Source organism: Cryptomeria japonica, chromosome 6 (assembly GCF_030272615.1).
Source record: "Cryptomeria japonica chromosome 6, Sugi_1.0, whole genome shotgun sequence".
Taxonomy (NCBI): domain Eukaryota; kingdom Viridiplantae; phylum Streptophyta; class Pinopsida; order Cupressales; family Cupressaceae; genus Cryptomeria; species Cryptomeria japonica.
Window position 1 is genome coordinate 593,416,568 of NC_081410.1, and position 19,009 is coordinate 593,435,576.

The 19,009-nt window shown below is 35.8% G+C and overlaps 1 protein-coding gene across 5 annotated transcripts; it reads left to right on the forward strand.

Annotated features, from left to right (window-relative positions):
* Window positions 1-2,920: 2,920 nt before the first annotated feature.
* Window positions 2,921-11,869, forward strand: LOC131036250 (beta-amylase). Of its 5 annotated transcripts, none has more exons than XM_059207514.1 (10): window positions 2,921-3,630; window positions 5,920-5,948; window positions 6,100-6,491; window positions 8,767-8,853; window positions 8,977-9,366; window positions 9,497-9,661; window positions 9,809-10,078; window positions 10,373-10,582; window positions 10,976-11,215; window positions 11,332-11,869. In XM_059207514.1, the coding sequence occupies exons 3-10, from the start codon at window positions 6,222-6,224 to the stop codon at window positions 11,554-11,556; spliced, it is 1,857 nt and encodes a 618-aa protein (XP_059063497.1). In that variant the 5' UTR covers window positions 2,921-3,630; window positions 5,920-5,948; window positions 6,100-6,221; the 3' UTR covers window positions 11,557-11,869. The 5 variants fall into 5 exon arrangements, with proteins under 5 accessions (XP_059063497.1, XP_059063500.1, XP_059063496.1 ...); XM_059207517.1 differs by having other exon boundaries at window positions 2,921-3,252; XM_059207513.1 differs by lacking the exon at window positions 5,920-5,948.
* The last annotated feature ends 7,140 nt before the right edge of the window (window positions 11,870-19,009 follow it).

The window sequence follows — 19,009 nt, forward strand, 5'->3', positions numbered from 1 at the left end:
AACCTTTGCTTGCAAACTTAGGTACACACCCAATAGCTAATCAGAATATGGCCGCTGACTCTCACGCAATGGATTCTCAATGCTGTATTAGCCAAATCCAAATACTAATGGGGGCATGATATGGCAAGTGTCTTGGGAGAGTTACTATCTCTCTTGCACAAAGATCATCCCCCTTTCGGAGGTGAATCGGGTAGCTTCTATCTTATAGTTCTTAGTCAGGAATTTTGTTCGAAATTACCCCTTGAAGTCACTCAAGCATGATTGAGGCCTATAGCCTGACAAGGTACCGAAATAAGTTGTAGTCACATAAACGTACAAAATGTTCGATATGAGAGATCTCAAAGAGAAAACTCAAATAATCCCGTCCTCTGAGACTTTAATCACCAGAGGCCTATTTATTATAGTGAGTTGGAATGCTCAGGTCTAGCTATACTCACTTGGGTCGTTCTCATAGGGTGATTACTTTTTCCCACTGTGACAGGCCCGCTAAAGGTACACAAATCTCAAAACTTAGAAAAAAGCTTCGAGGGTCTAGATTTTTGATTATCTGTAAAAGACAAGAGCATATTCTCCTACCTCTCAGATTTTTATGAAAACACAAAAGATAGATTTGTTCTTTAACCAGATAGCAATTTAAGTGCCTAAAAAAATACTAAATAAATACACAATGTTTAGTCGATTCTTTTTAGGCAACCTGCAAAACCAATGCATCAATAGTCATTTTGTTTTTGATTCTTTGACAAGCGTATGTTTGATTGATAAATTCTTTGACAAGCGTTCTACAAGAAACTGGTTAGGTTGTGAAAATATCAGGCAGACAGAAGACAATTCAGGGTTAGCATCAGTATCATCAAAATTTAATTCAAGAAAACCTTGAAAAGTAATTTGTTTTTCAAAAATCCTAATCTAACTCCTCCAACCTACAAGAAATTGTTAAAAACCTGAAAGAAGAAAAAGTTGGTGAAATATCAAATATTTTGGTGGGCTTACACAAGCCTAATTTCAAATCTTGGTTACAAATTTTTCACTCCTAATGTTGAAATGCCCTGAAATTTGACTAAGTTTGAAATTTGGAAGATCCTCCAAAAACTAGATTTTGCATTATAACTCCTGGAGGTTTGAAACCCGTCTCAAACATCCTGATAATATATGTGGAATATAACTTAAAGCATAAGAAAGAGAAAAGAGAAGAGAAAATGTCACTTATACTTAAATGTTATAGTCCATAAATATTGACCTTCCATAAGCCTAATTTCAAGCAAACTCCTAAAAAAAAAACTCTGTGTTTTATACGACAGAACAGTAACTCGTACGAGTATTCTCACCTGGCCATACAAGAATTCTCACCGAATTGAATGAGTAAACACAAAATCAAACGACAAAGCAGTTACTCGTACGACTATTCCCACAAAGCCGCACAACAAAACACAGAATCAGATATCCAAATAGAAACTCGTACGAGTATTCTCTCTAAAACACATAATAAAATACAGGTCTTGACAAAATATCATACGATGAAGGATATATACTCGTACGATTTTTCATAGAGGTTGTACGGATGAGACCTGAAAGATAAAGAAGTGATTTTGAGGCCGAAGGATTGAATTCCAAGCCCCACGGTGGGCGCCAAAAATGTGTGTGTGAAAAGTGAACTTGTATCTGTATCTATATCTGTATCTGAATACACAACACTTCAATTAAGTCATTAGATGCATAGTTAGTAAATCAATAATCAATAATGAACAACAAACCATTACAAAGTGACCTATTGCCTTCTAGTAGATGTGAGTTTTAGTCGCGCTCTTAGATTTTATATGCAATACCAGTGACTAGACAACATCTAAACAAAGGATTTTTAATCTATATGAACATGAATTTGAGTTACATGAATGCAAGATTTAAGCTAGATATGCAAGATTAATCTAACATGATTTAAACAATATTAAGCTAGATGATTTAATAAGTATGCAATAACTAATATGTAATATCTCAATGCACAAATCTCAATGAACCTAGAGCAAAAACAACATGATAACAATATATTCTCCAAGATCCTTGAATGAGAGATGAGAGCATGGATTTATAGAAAATTCAGAAAGAAACCAATGGCTGAGATCGAATGATGATGAGAGGTCAAGATTTTCCAAGAGGAAGCACAATCCAGGGGAATTGATGTAATTGATTGCTTTTCTCAGTTTTAAAGGAAATTGAACTAAAATTAAGATAAAATCAGAAAAAATTGATTTAATCTCTATTTTATTCAATTTTGAGATTTAATTGTTTTAATTGCTTTTCTGAGATTTTTTCAAATTTTAATTCTTTTTCAATATTATCTCCATTTGATTTCTTTTCTCAATTTTAATTTTTTTTTGTCAATTAATTCATTTTTTGATGATTTAATGGCAAATTGATTTATTTAATTAAATACACTAGGATATTTAATAAAATAAATAGGATAATTGTCTTAAAAACGTTTTACTTGGAATGATCAATTAATTGAATAAATAATTAATTAATATTAGTTGATTAATTTGCCATATGACATTTGATGATTTAAGAAATTAATTGTATGCTCAAGATTAAATTTAATTGCCTTTGATTAGGACCTTGGTGATGTTGTTGAGATTAGGGGTCATGATTTGGATGACCGTTTTTAGGGTATTACAATTAGTTCACTCAAATTTGAAACATCAGCCACAATATGCAATTTGTGACCATGTTGTGAGATCATATTTATATGGTGGATATTACACTCAAAATTATAGCATGCAGCATGTGCCACAATAAGCATTTGTAGCCATGTTTCTGTATGTTGTGATATCATATTTCTATGGTGGACGTTACACTCAACTTTGTAGCATGTAACATGTGACAAAAAAAAGCAATTTGTGGCCACGCTTCAATATGTTGTGAGATCATATGTCTACTGTCGATTTTACACCGCCGAACGTGCACCTTTAACAAGAAATCATTGATTTCTTCTCTTTGAAATTCTTAAAAATTCTTATAGAGCACGGATACGAATCCTCTGGTCAAAATATAATCTAAAATCTAGATTTTGCAATCTTGGTTCTCTCGACATACAATCTTCTTACAACTCTAACGATTGATCTCTAGGAAATGTTATAAGGGCTTGATTACTTTAGATGATAACCGCATAAATTTTTGCACTTTTGAAAGAATTCATACTGGCACACCTGCAAATATCTAGATCCAGATACAAACAACACTTTAACTGTCAAAGAATCAGTGGTCAGTATCTTCGAATATTCATTTCACATTTCTATTCAAGAACCCACTCCAAATTTTGTGTGGTTTATTGTATTGACACTGGACCAGTACTATAAAGCATTTTAAACTCGAATTGGAAAGTTTATATGCTAGCCAATTCTTGGTTCATTGCCACATAAATATCTTATTATGATTGAAGATACTTCTCTGCCCGTTATAAGTTTTTAGTAATCTGGCTAGTCCATCAATTCTAAAAAGTAGCTTATGGCTGCAGTAAGCTAGTCATAATGAGCTTAGCATCAATGTGATTCCCTCGGTTTGAATTTCCTTGATACGATTGGAAAACCTCTGGGTTGGGTACATGGGGACATGCAGAAATCGACCACAGGTTACAGACTGGTAAGTGTAAAACCAGTTGGATGTTCTGTCATATTCTAGACTGTTTAACTTAGCTTATCATATTTATAGTGAATATCAAGTGCTGGGTCGTGTGTATTGAATCCCAATAGAACAACATGCATTTGCACCATGGCCATTCTTTCCTCAAGCATGATTCAGCCTTTTACCAAGTTGATTGTCAACTGTATTGAAATTTGGAGTCCACTGTCCATAAACTGATCGTTATGATACCTCATTATATGTAAGGCAAACTGTTATGCACTAGTGGGCTTGTCCTTGGAAGAAATTCAACACATTCACATACTAGCTTTCATCCCCTTGCTTTGGCTGAATGGATTATAATTAGCTAAAGAATTCCTTTTTCACAACATTGTATATTTATTCATGTTTGTGAGTTCAAAATAGGGTCTGTAATGAGGGGGAGAGTCTGTCCTCAGCTCTCTAACAAAATTAGTGTTGTTATAGTGCTTTTGTGAAATTTCCATTTTTTATTCAAGGTAAATTTCAATTATTGTATCAGAGCAGTTTTGCTTCTTATATCTGAAACTACTATATTCATCACTCATGAAACCTTTTATAAGCAAATTTGAAGGAAACGACAGAGCATAAAACACTGTACGATGTGCATTCAAGTCTAATTTGGGGAAAAAGGTTGTCATACCTATCATTATTCTTTCAATTTAGAGTTGCATTACTTGGTTGCTATAGTGTTGATGTTTGAACATTGAAGCATGCATTGGTGAAAGTGTTTTCATGATTCCATGACAGCTAGTGCGCCTGATTAGACTCAAATTCTATAAAAAGAGAACATAAAAAGATCTTTGCACCAGCCTAAAGATTATAATTGATGCGAGGCATATCTATACATTTCTTAAGTAGAATTTGTAGTTACCATCAAGAGGGTGTTGGTTCATTGCTGAGCTTAACACAGTTTCTTGCTGTCCTCTATGGTCTGTTCCAGCTGAGGCCCACTCCACCCATAGGTATGCAAACAAATGTATGAGCCTGAGTGCAGGTCCTTGGAAAGCTTGGAAGAATAGCCACCCCTTAAACCTGGTATCAAAGTTGAAAAATATCTGTGCTATTTGGTGTAGCTTCTTCAAGGTTGTTTCTTGAAGCGTCCAGCCCAAAAAAAGGAGTTCTCAATCTTGATTAGGGTAGGGTGTGATGTCACTATGCTCATTGACAAGCCATGGCTAAGTACCTAGGGTTGGTCATGTTGTCATACATCCATAGATTATAGTGAGACAGGAAGGTCTTCTGACTTGATAACTACTGTATTAACCAATTAGTTTAGTGGAACAAGCAAGTACTTGGCTAACGTAAGCACTCAATTTCTATGCTTGACAGACAGAATACAAACAAGCTCAAAATTCATTAATAGGATGGCACTTTCCTTCAACAAACAAGCAATGGAGATTTTATCACATTTCCATTAGATGTTCAAAACCTTCAAGGGCGGTAGCAACTTGCGTACTTTTTACATTGGGTAACACCATTGAGTGTTAACACTACACAAACAGGGGAGAGATATACCACTTCAAACAGGACCAAATGCTAGTGGTCAATTCTAAAGTTTCCTGATACAAAACATAAATGCAAATCTGTCTGGTTGTTCTACTGGTCACAAATTAAGGGTGGGCACCTATCGAATGCAATCCTTCCCTATACTGGCATGCCTACACCAAACACCCATTAGTTTTTAAACCTTCCACAACCTAGTCTTTTGATTAGAGATAATATCCAAAAGATTGCTTCTAGAAACAATTTCCTTGTGCAAAATAAAACATTAAATCTGCTTCAATTAAAGATTGAGATATTCTGACATAACTATGCATAACAATCTGCAAGAACAAAATCACGTGCTTATTGTAAACTATGATACAAGAACAATGTTGCCCTTTCAGAGGTGAGGTGTAATGCTTTATCTTGGGAGCGACCATTTAAAATCTCCCCCAATAACTTGATAAGAAAGTAGAGACATCATAAAGATTACTTTCTTCACACCACTACCCTTGTTTGTTTATATATGCAGTTTATTTGAGGCATCAATTTGTTAGCTTTTTGCCTTAGCTTTTTCATGGAGGAGTTTAATTGTATATAATAAAATCATTGATGCTCTACTCAGTAGTATCAAGTTTCTCTTCAATGAACAGACTTCGGTACATACTTTTTGCAGCTTTCATGTCATAACAATGCTTGGTTTTTGCTTTCACTCGTTGTGTGTGTGTGATTATGGGTCTTTTAGGAGAGAGAAATGAAATACATTGACATAATCTGCATCTACAGATGGAAACAAATAAAATTATGCGCAGAAGGTACGTAAGTGTGATATATTGCTTATTATGCAGAACAAATATTATCATTCGTCATGTGGAGGACATTTCTGTGTAAATAAGAGCATATGTGTCAATAAGGCCCATGGTTATATAATTGTACTTAATTTTTCATTTCATGCCACCAATGCAGGATGCTTATGTGAAAGAAATCCTTAAGGAACAGAGAACCTCAATCTGGAATATAGATGACTTTCCATAACTTGCTGAAATTTCAATTTCTGGGACCAGTCAGTCTAGTTCCACTTGCACGAGATGAAGCTAGATATTTCTATGGCAGTGTCATCACTAGAAAGACAACCTCTACACCTCCAAGGAATTGAAGGTTCAGCATTCATAGACCTCTCGAAAAATATGTGCAATGTACAGAGAAAATCTCAACAAGGCAATAAAGTCTGCAAAAGATCTCACATATTTTGTTCAACAGAAAGAGCTCCAGAAATTGCCTTTGCAAGTTCTCAACAAGCAAATAACATACAAAAAAATCATCTTTTTGAACTTCCAACTCTCCAGCAGCCTATGCAGGTGAGTTACCATTAAGTGTCCGTGGCATACTCACTTCAACAGTTTGAATGGTACTCTTTGTGCTAGCTATATTTTTTTAGTTAAAAAGATCCAAGAGATCATGCAAATTTGTAGAATTATTCAATAATCCTTGACTAGATTTTAGCTGTGTAGTATATAAAGAATAAATACCTAACTATAAATCCGTAGACAAAATTTAATGTTATTAATCTCAAAACAACACACAATATCTTGACCATGTTCTAGGAAATTACTATCTCTAGAGAATTCCTCTAGTGTCCAAAATTATCAGCCATCTAACAGTTCAAAATTCAAACAATCTAATTAGATATATCATAATATTTTTTTTCTTTCTTGGATGTTTTAATTTTTTGTAATGCAATGATTAGTTCATCCATTTTCTAATTCTATCAGAGAAATTTCTATGAAGTCTAATAAATTCTTAAAGTACAGATGCTATTGACTAAGAGCTTTATTCCATCATCTAGTAACAGTAAAATGCACTTAATCCTAGAATTTTCAAAAACATAATTTTCATTAAGTAGTTGTCTAGAACCCTATATGCATTCTGAAATGCGTCTGACTACAAGTGGTCCAGGTTCCTTGGTATATATTATGCCGCATGGTCTCCTTTGGACCTGGAGAAATAGGTTGCTTACTTCTCCTTATTTCTTATTCTTCAAGTATGAGTTTTCTGCTTTTGTTATGGGTTATCGGACACCTTGGGTTAAACCATAGACAAGCAACAATCAGATAGTGTGCACTGTAACATATTCATCACAATCCAATAAGATGAGATCCATATTTGGATCTCTAGAAGTATTGTCTCAGAACATCCTGAAAAGATCTTTGAATCTGGAAGGGAACAGGGTAACTTTCAGCTACAAGGAAGTTTATAGTATGATAGCATGGTACTGTATTCACATATTATCTTATGCATTTTTAGTTTCTACTGCGTAAAAACCATGCCTTCGACTATTGTTGGTAACTTGGTGATATTATAAATTTTCATTTCCATTCCACATAATATTCACATATCAGTTTCACATTACTAGGCAAATATCATTTTCACATTACTGGGCAAACATAGTTAACTACTTGATTAACTCCTTTCCTAGATTATTATTTTTAGAGGATTCTATCTCGAACATGATAGTCTCCTCTTAACGGTATGTTGGAAATCAATTCCCTTAGGGATACTTTGACAATTAGAGCAATGCTGCATTTATTGGAAATATATCAGACATTACAACTCATGTTTTCTTCCATTAAAGTTAAAACAAACTTTCTTGCACATTGCTAACCATTTCAAAGATACAAACAACACAGATAATGAATTTTCAGTGTACTTCTTGTTTGATGAAATGTGTGAATAAATCCTTCAATTACAAAGTAACTTGTATATTATTATACTGCTTGTTCAGAGCCAGCATCAAACATGCTAAGCAGAAACTTACTGAATTCCTTTCTGAAATGCAATTTAGTTAAAAACAGAACTAAGCTCTCAATCCAGAGTAGCCTTTAGGGCTTTTGCTTAGAGTAACTTTACAATTTTGAATTTAAGTTCGTCAAGCCTCTTACTTGCCCTTGCCTTCTTTCCCTTCTAAGCTACCAAGGAGTTAATTTAATGCAAAAGCAAGAACCACTAAATTTAGTTCGCCACATTTACTTAAATGCGCCCCGAACTAAATCGCAGAATCATTCTACCTATACATTGGTTGGTCAAGCGGTTTTATCAGTTCAATGTGAACACACACACACACAGAGCTTTGCTCAAGTTTGAAGCCAAATTTCAGTAATTTAAGTTCTCTACATAATTGACATGACTACTGTTCCATAAAAGGATACAATGAACACAGCCATTTAATACAAATCTATGAAATTAATTTTCAATAAATTGTTACCAGAAATTGCATCTTGGCTTAAAGATATTAATTTAAGTTCTCTACTTAAAGGCCATGACTAGAGTTCCATAAAAGGGTGCAATGAACATGACTGTTTTAAGACAAATTTATGAAATTAATTTCCAACAAAACTTGACCAAAACTTGTATCTCGGCGCTCAAAGAGAGATGCGACTTGGGGATTGCATTGTACAGTAAGGAATGAAACAACAACATTTGTGTATGCAGAGTTGGTATATGTATTAGTTCCTGAAACTGGTGCAAATGCATCCATCTGACAGTGGTGTCCATTCATGTGTTGTATTCAATCAAAATGAGACTTCAAATTGTTGATTTCTGAGATACAGTATGATTAATGAATTTGTGATACAGGTTGAAGAAATGCGTACTGATCCCATTCTTAAGACAAAAACTGAAGTTTTACTATCACATTATATCCCTGTTTTTGTCATGCTTCCGGTAAGAACAAAAACTCCATTTCTGTTCAGGAGCTCCTTTGTGTAAACATTTTATACTGAAAGTTTGGCACTGTAGCATGCTTTTGTCTATCAACAGTCCTAATTTGTTTTGCAACTTTAACAGTTAGACGTGATCTCAAATGATAATACCCTTCAAAATAAAGATCTTCTAAAAGCAAATCTAAAAGCCCTTAAGTCTGCAAATGTTGATGGGCTCATAGTTGATGTCTGGTGGGGGATTGTGGAGGCAGAAGGACCAAAGCAATACGATTGGTCTGCCTACAGAGACTTATTCAAACTTGTACAAGAACAAGGTTTTAAACTACAGGCAATCATGTCGTTTCATCAATGTGGAGGTGATAATATTACCATTCCTTTACCAAAGTGGGTTCTGAAGACTTCTGAATCAAATCCAAATATTTTTTTTACAAATAAAGATGGTCAACGTAACAGGGAATGCCTTAACTATGGTGTAGATGACAAGCCTGTGCTCCTAGGCCGCACAGCTGTGGAGGTATATAAAGTACATAATCATTGTTGATGGTTTATTTGCTCTGCAATACTAAACAATTTATTCAATGCAGTGATAATAAAATATTTTTCTTATACATGATACATGCATTTGTACTTATGTTCCATGACAGATATATTCTGATTACATGAAGAGCTTCAAGGAGAATATGTCCGATTTTCTGGATTCACGTTTAATATCTGAGATAGAGGTGGGCCTTGGTCCCGCTGGTGAATTGCGATTTCCATCCTTTTCTAGAAGTCAGGGTTGGCGGTTCCCTGGAATTGGAGAATTCCAGGTAAGAATCTTCCTTCTGGAGCAAATTGGATAAAATTAGGAGGAATAGCATTTATAATTATATCAATAAAATCATTTCCATTTCAAATTAGTAAATAAGCATAGGTTTAATCTTACAAATTTTGAAACTTAATGCCTGTAAAAACAGTGCTATGATGAGTATCTTCTGTCAGATTTGAAAGCTGCTGCAGAAAGTATAGGCCGACCAGAGTGGGCATTTTCAGCTCCTGACAATGCAGGAAATTACAATGACCAACCAAATTCTACAGGTTTTTTTCATGATCATGGCTCTTACACAACAGATAGTGGAAAGTTTTTTCTTACCTGGTACTCAAATGTGCTTTTGAGACATGGAGACGAAATCCTCGAAGCTGCCTCGAAAATCTTTGAAGGTTGCCCTATCAAGCTGGCAGCTAAGGTGAGTTTGTTCTTTAAGCTTTGACATTAAACAGAGAAACTAATATGATGGTTTCCCTATTGTGAGCACTCTGGTTTGCATTTTGTCATCTGCGCCAATGAGAAGGGACTACATTTGCAGTTTTGATAGTGAAAATATGTAGAAGAAAATCTAATGACAATAGTTATAGATAATGATCTATTAGCTTGGAACAATCCTTGCCCAAAACATACATGATATGTTGAAACCCCTATAATATGCCCTTAACATTCTCGATTATGTACAGGATGATATCATGCTTTCTCGTCTACGCAGGTTGCAGGAATTCATTGGTGGTACAAATCTAGCAATCATGCTGCAGAGCTTACAGCAGGTTATTACAACTTAGATGAAAGAGATGGATACAGACCCATTGCTAGGATGCTAGCGAGGCATAGGGCTGTATTGAATTTCACTTGCATTGAAATGCAGGATGAAGAACAACCCTCAGAAGCTGGTTGTGGGCCAGAAGCTCTTGCGAAACAGGTCAGTGAAAAGTTTCAGATTGACAGATAAAGGGACGAGATTCTGCAAACAAAACAATTAATGCCCCTTATTAATATACTTATATTGCAAATTGAAAGAAAACGTGGAATTTTCTTAATTGGTCTTGACTAAAAATCTTCAACTTGACAGATTAAGTGGCCTGCTGAATGAATCAATTGGGTAGATTAAAATATGCGCATTTCAAAGAACAGTTAACCATGTGGAAAGTTACTGATTGTCTAGATGAAAATCTTCAACTTGATCGATATATAGATCTGGTTTTCCAGAATGAATCATTTGGGCAAACATATATTTGCAACGCATATTGAAAGGCTATTGATGTGGGCAGTTTATAGTTGATCTTCTGTTAAAAATCTAACTTACTTTTCCCAGGTCTTGAATGCAGGCTGGAAGGAAGGGATTGAGGTCTCTTGTGAAAATGCTTTACCCAGATATGATAGAGAGGGATATGAACAGATGATAAGGCAAGCCAGACCAGATGGAATAAACAGAGAAGGACGACCCGTGAGGCGCATATCTGCTTTAACCTATCTAAGACTATCCAACGAGCTAATGCGAGAAAACCCATGGAAGGAATTTAAGAGATTTGCACGGATAATGCACGTTGGATTGGTAAGTACCTATTTTAATTGTGGAGGTGGGCTTGGCCTTTTTGTGAAATGTTTAATCTAATCATTTGCATTTTTCATGTTTTTTCATTTTTCATTTTTCATGTTGTATTCTTTCAGGATTACCATCCAGAACCTGAAAAGTACTTCAATCCAAGAGGGCCTCTGCAACGTTCAAAGCCAAGACAAGAGATAAGAGAGTTCCTCGATGCAGCGGTGCCATTGGAGCCTTTCTCCGGTGGGGATTATGGTGCTGGCGATTTGGATGCATTGTGCCCAGATGAGGAAGAATCTGAAAAGAATGAAGCCTCTTTTATAAATCGGATATTCAGAAGATTCTTTTAAATAGAAATTACGTCTGCTACCCTGTTGAAGTTGGAGCTTTGAATTCAGAATATGTCAAGTCCAGTTTTGTCAGTGTAGAGAAATGCCCGAATTTGGAAAAGACCCCTTATATCGTCTTGCTATATAATAATAATATATTATTGAAAACAAACAAATAAATGACACCAAACATTTTCTTGCAACAGAAAACAACGAATACCTGCAAAACTCTTACAACTGTATTTTATACACTCATGGCAACGGTTTGAACTTATGCAGAAGTTCTTTTGTATATATTATGTATTTATATAGTTAACTATATATGTATGTGTCTTATACATGCATGGTTGATCCTATATATATATACTAGCAGTTTTATATGTAGACTTTAATGTTATTTTCTTTTTCTTTAAATATGCATTATAATGTTTTTGATAATAAAGCAGTCAAAACAAGGGGGCACACACACAATTGTCAAACGACAGTTAGCTAATCCCTATCTTAATCATCAAAAACATAAACCCCCTGCAACTATAGAATAACCTAAGATTGATAACAATCTCATCCATATAGCAACTTAAACAGAAGGTAACCAAAAAGAAACTAACCATAAACCATCTATCCTTAGAGGTAAGCATATTGTTTAGACTATAATAACTAAAGAAAGTAAAGAGAGTCTTAACAAGCCTCATAACAAGGATCCAACCGGTCCTGAAACGAAAACTATAACAAAAAAGGAAAGCAACACCCATTAATCATTTTTTCCAGCTCCCATGTGCTAGGAGAGCAGCAGCCCGGTCCAATCTTCAGCAAAGAATTCAAATAGTTCCTTCATGGTGTCACCTTCCAACCCACCTTGGTTCACTTTTTCCCGGTGCAACAGGCACATTGTAGTGGCCGAGGAGTGCATGACTTTAATGGCAAATTTCACAATTTTGTTGACATGGGAATCTAGATAGTCCAGCTTCTTTTTCACACTGTTCAGGTCCTTGGAGATAGCTTTACACCCTGCACAATGCACCACCTCCTCCTTCTCACCATCTTCAACAACAGTCTGACCGCCCTTAGACTTCCTCCCATCCTCCTCAGAGATCTGATTATGAGGGGGGGAAGTGGCAGATGAAAGGGAGGTGTTCTTATTATCTTCCTTTATGGTCTCAAAGTCAGGGGCATTGGTATCCAACTGAGAAGACTCCAAGCCCTCCGTGGCCTCCATATCATCCTCCGCCTTATCACTTTCTTCCTTCTTAGAATCTTCCTCACTGTCTTTGGCATAGTTCTTCCTCACAACAATTTGTTTTTCATATTGGGTTTACCAGCAAATCTGTTGGACCTCCGAGGGGTCACACCGTCTTCCACGTCAGACTCAACTAACAAGATCTTGGGTTCTTTCCTAGGTTTTTTGGAGGTAGCTTTGGTAGCGGAAGGATTACATTTTTTTTCCTCCCCAATTTTAGGGGAAATGAGAGGGGCGTGGTCAGGGAATATGCATTATAATGTTAGTATTATGGTAAAATATTTTTTTTTTTGGCAAAAGAGATAGATGAATAAAATTAAAATTATTTAAGTTTACGAGTGGAGTAAAACTTTGCTAAGTAAAATGCTATTTAGAGTGGAATATTACTATTTTATATAAACTTATTTGGTAGAGGAAGAACATTATAGTTGTACTATCTTCTATTGTTTTTTAAAATGGAGAAATCATTGTAAATAAGTTATAATATTAGATATTTTTAGATTTTAGCAAACTTGTTTGTTATTTTATAACTCGATTAACTTTATATGCATTATAATGTTAGTATTAGCATTAACTTTATTTGATATCAGTATGCGTTCGTGATAGGAAGAGTGATTTATTTGTAATACATGCAGGGTAAAGGAAAGCACAGAGTTAGAGGATGGTAATATTAAGTGTTTTGACTCTTGCAAGAACATTTAGTTGAGAGAAAATGTGATGAAAATTATATTAATTTTGTGTATAGAATAAAAAAACATTGTATGTAGAGATTAGTTGAGTAGCATGTTGTTATCCAAGAACACTGAGGGGGGGAGTGAATTAGTGTTCTACCGGAATGGAGAAATTTAACCTTATTAATACAACAACTCAGCAATCGGTAAACATAAAAGCATATAACAAAAAGCAACAATGCAACTACAAAGATGAATAGCATAACACCATAGATTTATACATGGAAAACCTCAAAGAGGAAAAACCACGGTGGGAGTGGAGACCCACAATATCTATCCACTGATTAGATGAATAAATATTACAAGAAGGTTCTGCACATGCAGGAAGGCCAACAACTTAGAGAACACTGCTCATCACAAAAGGAGTCTCATTGACTACAGAAAACATCGGACAACAATCCAAAATGAAGATTGAACTGCAAGTATAGCATCTCCCATGCCTGAGCATAGTTCTGGTTAAGCTCAATACTGGAGGCCTTAAACCTCTGCCACAAACCCAATTCAACCACCTATGATCAACCAAATCTTCTGCATAAATGATTACAGCATTATTCACTTGCATACCATTATCTCATGATCTACAAAGAGATCTTACATCATATTTATACCAACCCAAGACCTAAACATTCAGGTCGGCCACCTAAAAGATAATACAATAAATTCATAACTTAAACCCGCAATCTAATGATCAACCAAGTTGGCCTAAGGCCGAAACAACATAATCCAATCAATGAATCCAACTAGTAACACATTAGCCCACACGTTACATAAACTGGTCCATAACCTAGTAGAATAACCACTAGACCTATAATAGGTCGCCATAAGCCAATTGAAACACCACGAACATCGGTAACCAAAAGGCTAACTAGAACAAGTGATAGCTTCCAGATCATCAAATCAATACCAACTAAATGTGATACACATCAGGAATACATGAATAGCCAATCCAAACCAATTCCACAGACCAAAGCATACCAGATCAACATGATCTCACCAATCAGAAACCAATCATCCTATCGGGACCAATTTGATACCGGTAAACAACCAAAGCAGCTAGAGCAACCGGTGTTGCCATCAATGACAAACATCAATGCAACACATAATCAATTCCTCCAAATTGCCAACAATCTCCCCCTTTGGTATTGATGGCAACACTAGATGTGAAAAACATCCAAGTGCCAAGAAATGCCAAACAAGTCTCCCCCAATGGAAGACAACCAACAATCTCCCACAAAATGATATGACAATGAAGTTCTAAAAGAGATATTTGGTACAAAACCAAACTCCTCCAATGGGATACAACCAATCTGAAATTATGTTCCTCCTCCTTGTGCCAATAATCTCCCCCTTAGACTGATATCTATATTAAGCTCTGTTTTACACATAAATATCTCTCCCCTTAATGTATATAGCTCCTTAAATTTTTCACATCAATATCTCTCCCCCTTTGACATCAATGCCAGAAATCTGACATAAATATCAAAACAAAATCATAAACCACTGAATCACAAGACTAACTACTCCCCCTGAGTAGTAGCATCACCACATCAATCTAGAATGAATAATAGCTCTAATAATACAAACTAGACTGATGCCAATCAACATCACTCAGGTCTCTATCGGAGAGGCAAAAAACCTCAATCTGTCTCTCAAATGCTCAAATGATTCCTCAAACCAATCTAACTTCATTTGCTTCCACCTACTCCTTCAGAAAATTATACTTGATAAAAATACCGGGTTCTTGATATGTCAATAGTAGCAGTGTTATCACAGTGAATAACTACCGGTAAATTACAATCCAGCTATATATCCTTCAACATATGCTTCATCCATAAAACTTGGTAGCAACATACTCAGCTTCAATAGTAGATAAATAAGTACATGACTACTTCTTGCTGATCCATGAAACATGTTTCTTTCCAGGAAAGAAAGCTTCACCGGAAGAGCCTATCTAGTTACCTATCTCTCTAGCCCAATCCGCATCTGAACATGCTCAAAGAGCCATACTAGAATATCCTAGCTATCGGAGCAAGGATTCAACATAATCAATTCCTTCCTTCTGAGAATATCCATTGCAAACCAATCAAGCCTAGTTCCAATATCATCCAAGTCCATGTGTTGTCCTTTTCTAACTGATCCAATTCCTCTTCCATAGCTTTCATCCAACATGCTTCAATAACTGATGGCGGTACACTTAAAAAAATTAAGCATACCTCATCAACTACCAATCTTCTTCTTGTCATCACTCCTTTGTTCTTATCCCCAATGATCTGATCTTCTGAATGATTCAACCTTACATACCTAGGAGTCTTTTGACTTTTTGTTCCTCTTCCCTGATCTTCAGTTACTATAGAATTTTTTGATACTGCCGAAGTAACTGGTTCAACATTCTGTTTTGGTAAAGGTGTTACCGGTTCAGTTATGATCATTTCCGTTGCCAGTTTTTGCTCATAAGTTCTGATTTGACTTCTATATTGCTCATCCACCTTGACATTAGCACTCTCCACAATTCTTTGCAATCTTTTATTATAACATCTATATGCTTTGCTTCCATTAGAATAACCAAGAAATATCCCTTCATCACATCTAGAATCAAACTTCCAATTCACCATCAAAGATTCTGAAATACTTAACTGTAGATGTTGACTTGCCGGTAAACCAAACTAGATCCAAGATCCAACAAATCTTTGCTGGTTAACCTTCAAACTGACTTCTCCAAAGATTTGAAACAGGCTTTCAGACCACCACCAGGGACAATGTAAGGTCTGTCATCAATTTGCCTCCCCCTAAAACGAATGCCTTAGTTACCGGATGAGTTTCTTGCCGGTGCAAGAACATTCTAGTCTGCCAGTTGAGTAACCCGGGTATATCCTTCAGCCAAATGAACATATGGGGCAATTGATTCTGCCGGTTGAGCCTCAGACTTCATAACCCACTTCTTCTCATGCTCCTTCCGAATGTCATCAACCTTCTGCTTTCCCTTTTCATTAGATTTATCACTTCCTACCGGTAGGTTCTTGCTTCTACAAAATTTAGCAATATGTCCTTCTTTGTTTCATGCATAACAAGTGACATTATTCTTCTGAATTGCCTTATTGTAACCTTGACCATTCCTTGACCTGCATTGATTAGCCATATGCCCAAACTTTCCACATGCATGGCATTTCAAATTCATTCTACAATCTTCTGTCCTATGACCATACTTCTTACAATTTGAACATTGATCAAGAATCGCATTAATATTTTGATCTTTGCTCTATTTATACAATGTTTTTCCATATGACCAAATTTATTGCAAACAAAGTATTGGGTTGCCTTACTTGACCTCTGATTCTGGTTGGCCTTCTAAACATCATGCATACCGAATGCCTAATCTTCATTTGTAGTACTGGAGCTTTCTCCAAGCTCAAACCCAAGACCTCTAGTGTCTTTGGTGTCCCTTTGATCCTTCAATAATTCATCAAGCTTAGCAGAACTAACCTTCAACTTGTCCTTGTATTAATTTGTAGCATCCAGATCTCCTCTTAGGACTGTTACCATTCTTTCCAATTCTTGCTTATTGTTCTGTGATTGCACCAATTCAGTTCTCAACACATCATTCTCATGTGCCAACCTAATGCATTCCTCAGATCTATCTTTTAGAGATATAGCAAGATTATCTTCATTCTTCTTCAGGTCTTCAATCTCCTTGGACATCCTCATAGTTAGGGCTTGCATTCCATTCTTCATGATAATATTCTCCTAACTCAGTTTCTGACATTGTTCCTTAAGAGAATCCTTCTCTTCATCATCCTGATTTTGTAAAAGTTGCTTCCTTTTAGCTTGGGCAGATGACAACCTATCTTGCAGAGTAAAAATGAATTCCTTTGTAGATTTCAACTCATCTTGCATCTTCATGTTTCTCAATCTTTCAGCATCATAGTCTTCAAGTGCTACTTGAAGTTCCTTCCTTAAACTTATCTCCATAGATTCTGGATACATGATCTTCCTCAAGCTGTTAAACTTACTCCGAGACACCAGGCTCTGATACCAATTGTTGGGATCCAAGAACACTGAGAGGGGGCAGGGGGTGAATCAGTGTTCTACCAGAATGAAGAAATTTAACCTTATTAATACAACTTAGCAACTGGTAAACATAAAAGCATATAACAAAAAGCAACAATGCAACCACAAAGATGAACAACGTAACACCATAGATTTATACGTGGAAAACCTCAAAGAGGAAAAACCACGGTGGGAGTGGAGACCCACAATATCTATCCACTAATCAGATGAATAAATATTACAATAAGGGGCCTACATAGTCAGGAAGGCCAACAACCTAGAGCACACTGCTCATCATAAAATGAGTCTCATTGACTACAAAAACCATCAGACAACAATCCAGAATGAAGATTGAACTGCAAGTATAACATCTCCCATGCCTGCGTACAATTCCGGTTAAGCTCAATACCAGAGGCCTTAAACCTCTTCCACAAATCCAATTCGATCACCTATGATCTACCAAATCCTCTGCATAAATGATTACAACATTATTCGCTTGCATACCATTATCTCATGATCTACAAAGAGATCTTACATCATATTTAGACCAACTCAAGACTTAAACAATTAGGCTGGTCACCTAAAATATAATACGATAAATTCATCACTTTAAACCCACAATCTAATGATCAACCAAGTCAGCCTAAGACCAAAACAACATAATCCAATCAATGAATCCAACCGGTAATGCATCGACCCACACGTTACATAAATTGATTCATAACCTAGCAGAATAACCACCAGACCTATAATAGGTTGCCATAAGCTAATTGAAACACCACGAACAACGGTAACCAAAAGGCTTACTAGTGTTGGCATTCTACACTCAGATGAGAATAGTTGATGTTGCCATTGATGACAACCAACTGGTAATATGGTTCACAACATACACTGACAACAAACATCATCTACCGACACTGACAGACACAACAAGATTATTCTCACTGGAACCCAATATACACCGATAGAAGATCTTACCGGTACCCCAACTGACATGGAAATTATATTGTTTTGTATTATAATTGTATTGTATAGCCGACATGATGTATTGTAAAGACTCATATATGTATGAGATTTTATAGGTCATTTTGTAAGTGACATGTATGTAAAAAGTGTGATAAGTATGCATAGGTAATCAATGCAAGTGGATTATGAGAACGAATATCTATATATGTATTTTGATGTAATAATTTTGATGAGCGAATAAGAGCAGAGTAGAGCGAAGAAAGGTTTGTGGTAGAGGTATTTGACAGAGCTTAAACCGATGCTGAATCAAACATTGTAGATGCTATTTTGAGCAATACATTGTCATTGGATTTAATCATCCAATTTTGTAGTCAGTGTGACTCTTTGTGATTGAGAAGTGAGTTCTAGGCTATTGGCCTTCCTGCATGTGCATGCCCCTATTGTATCAATAATATTTATTCATATTGGCCAGTGAGTAAATAATGTGGGTCACAAA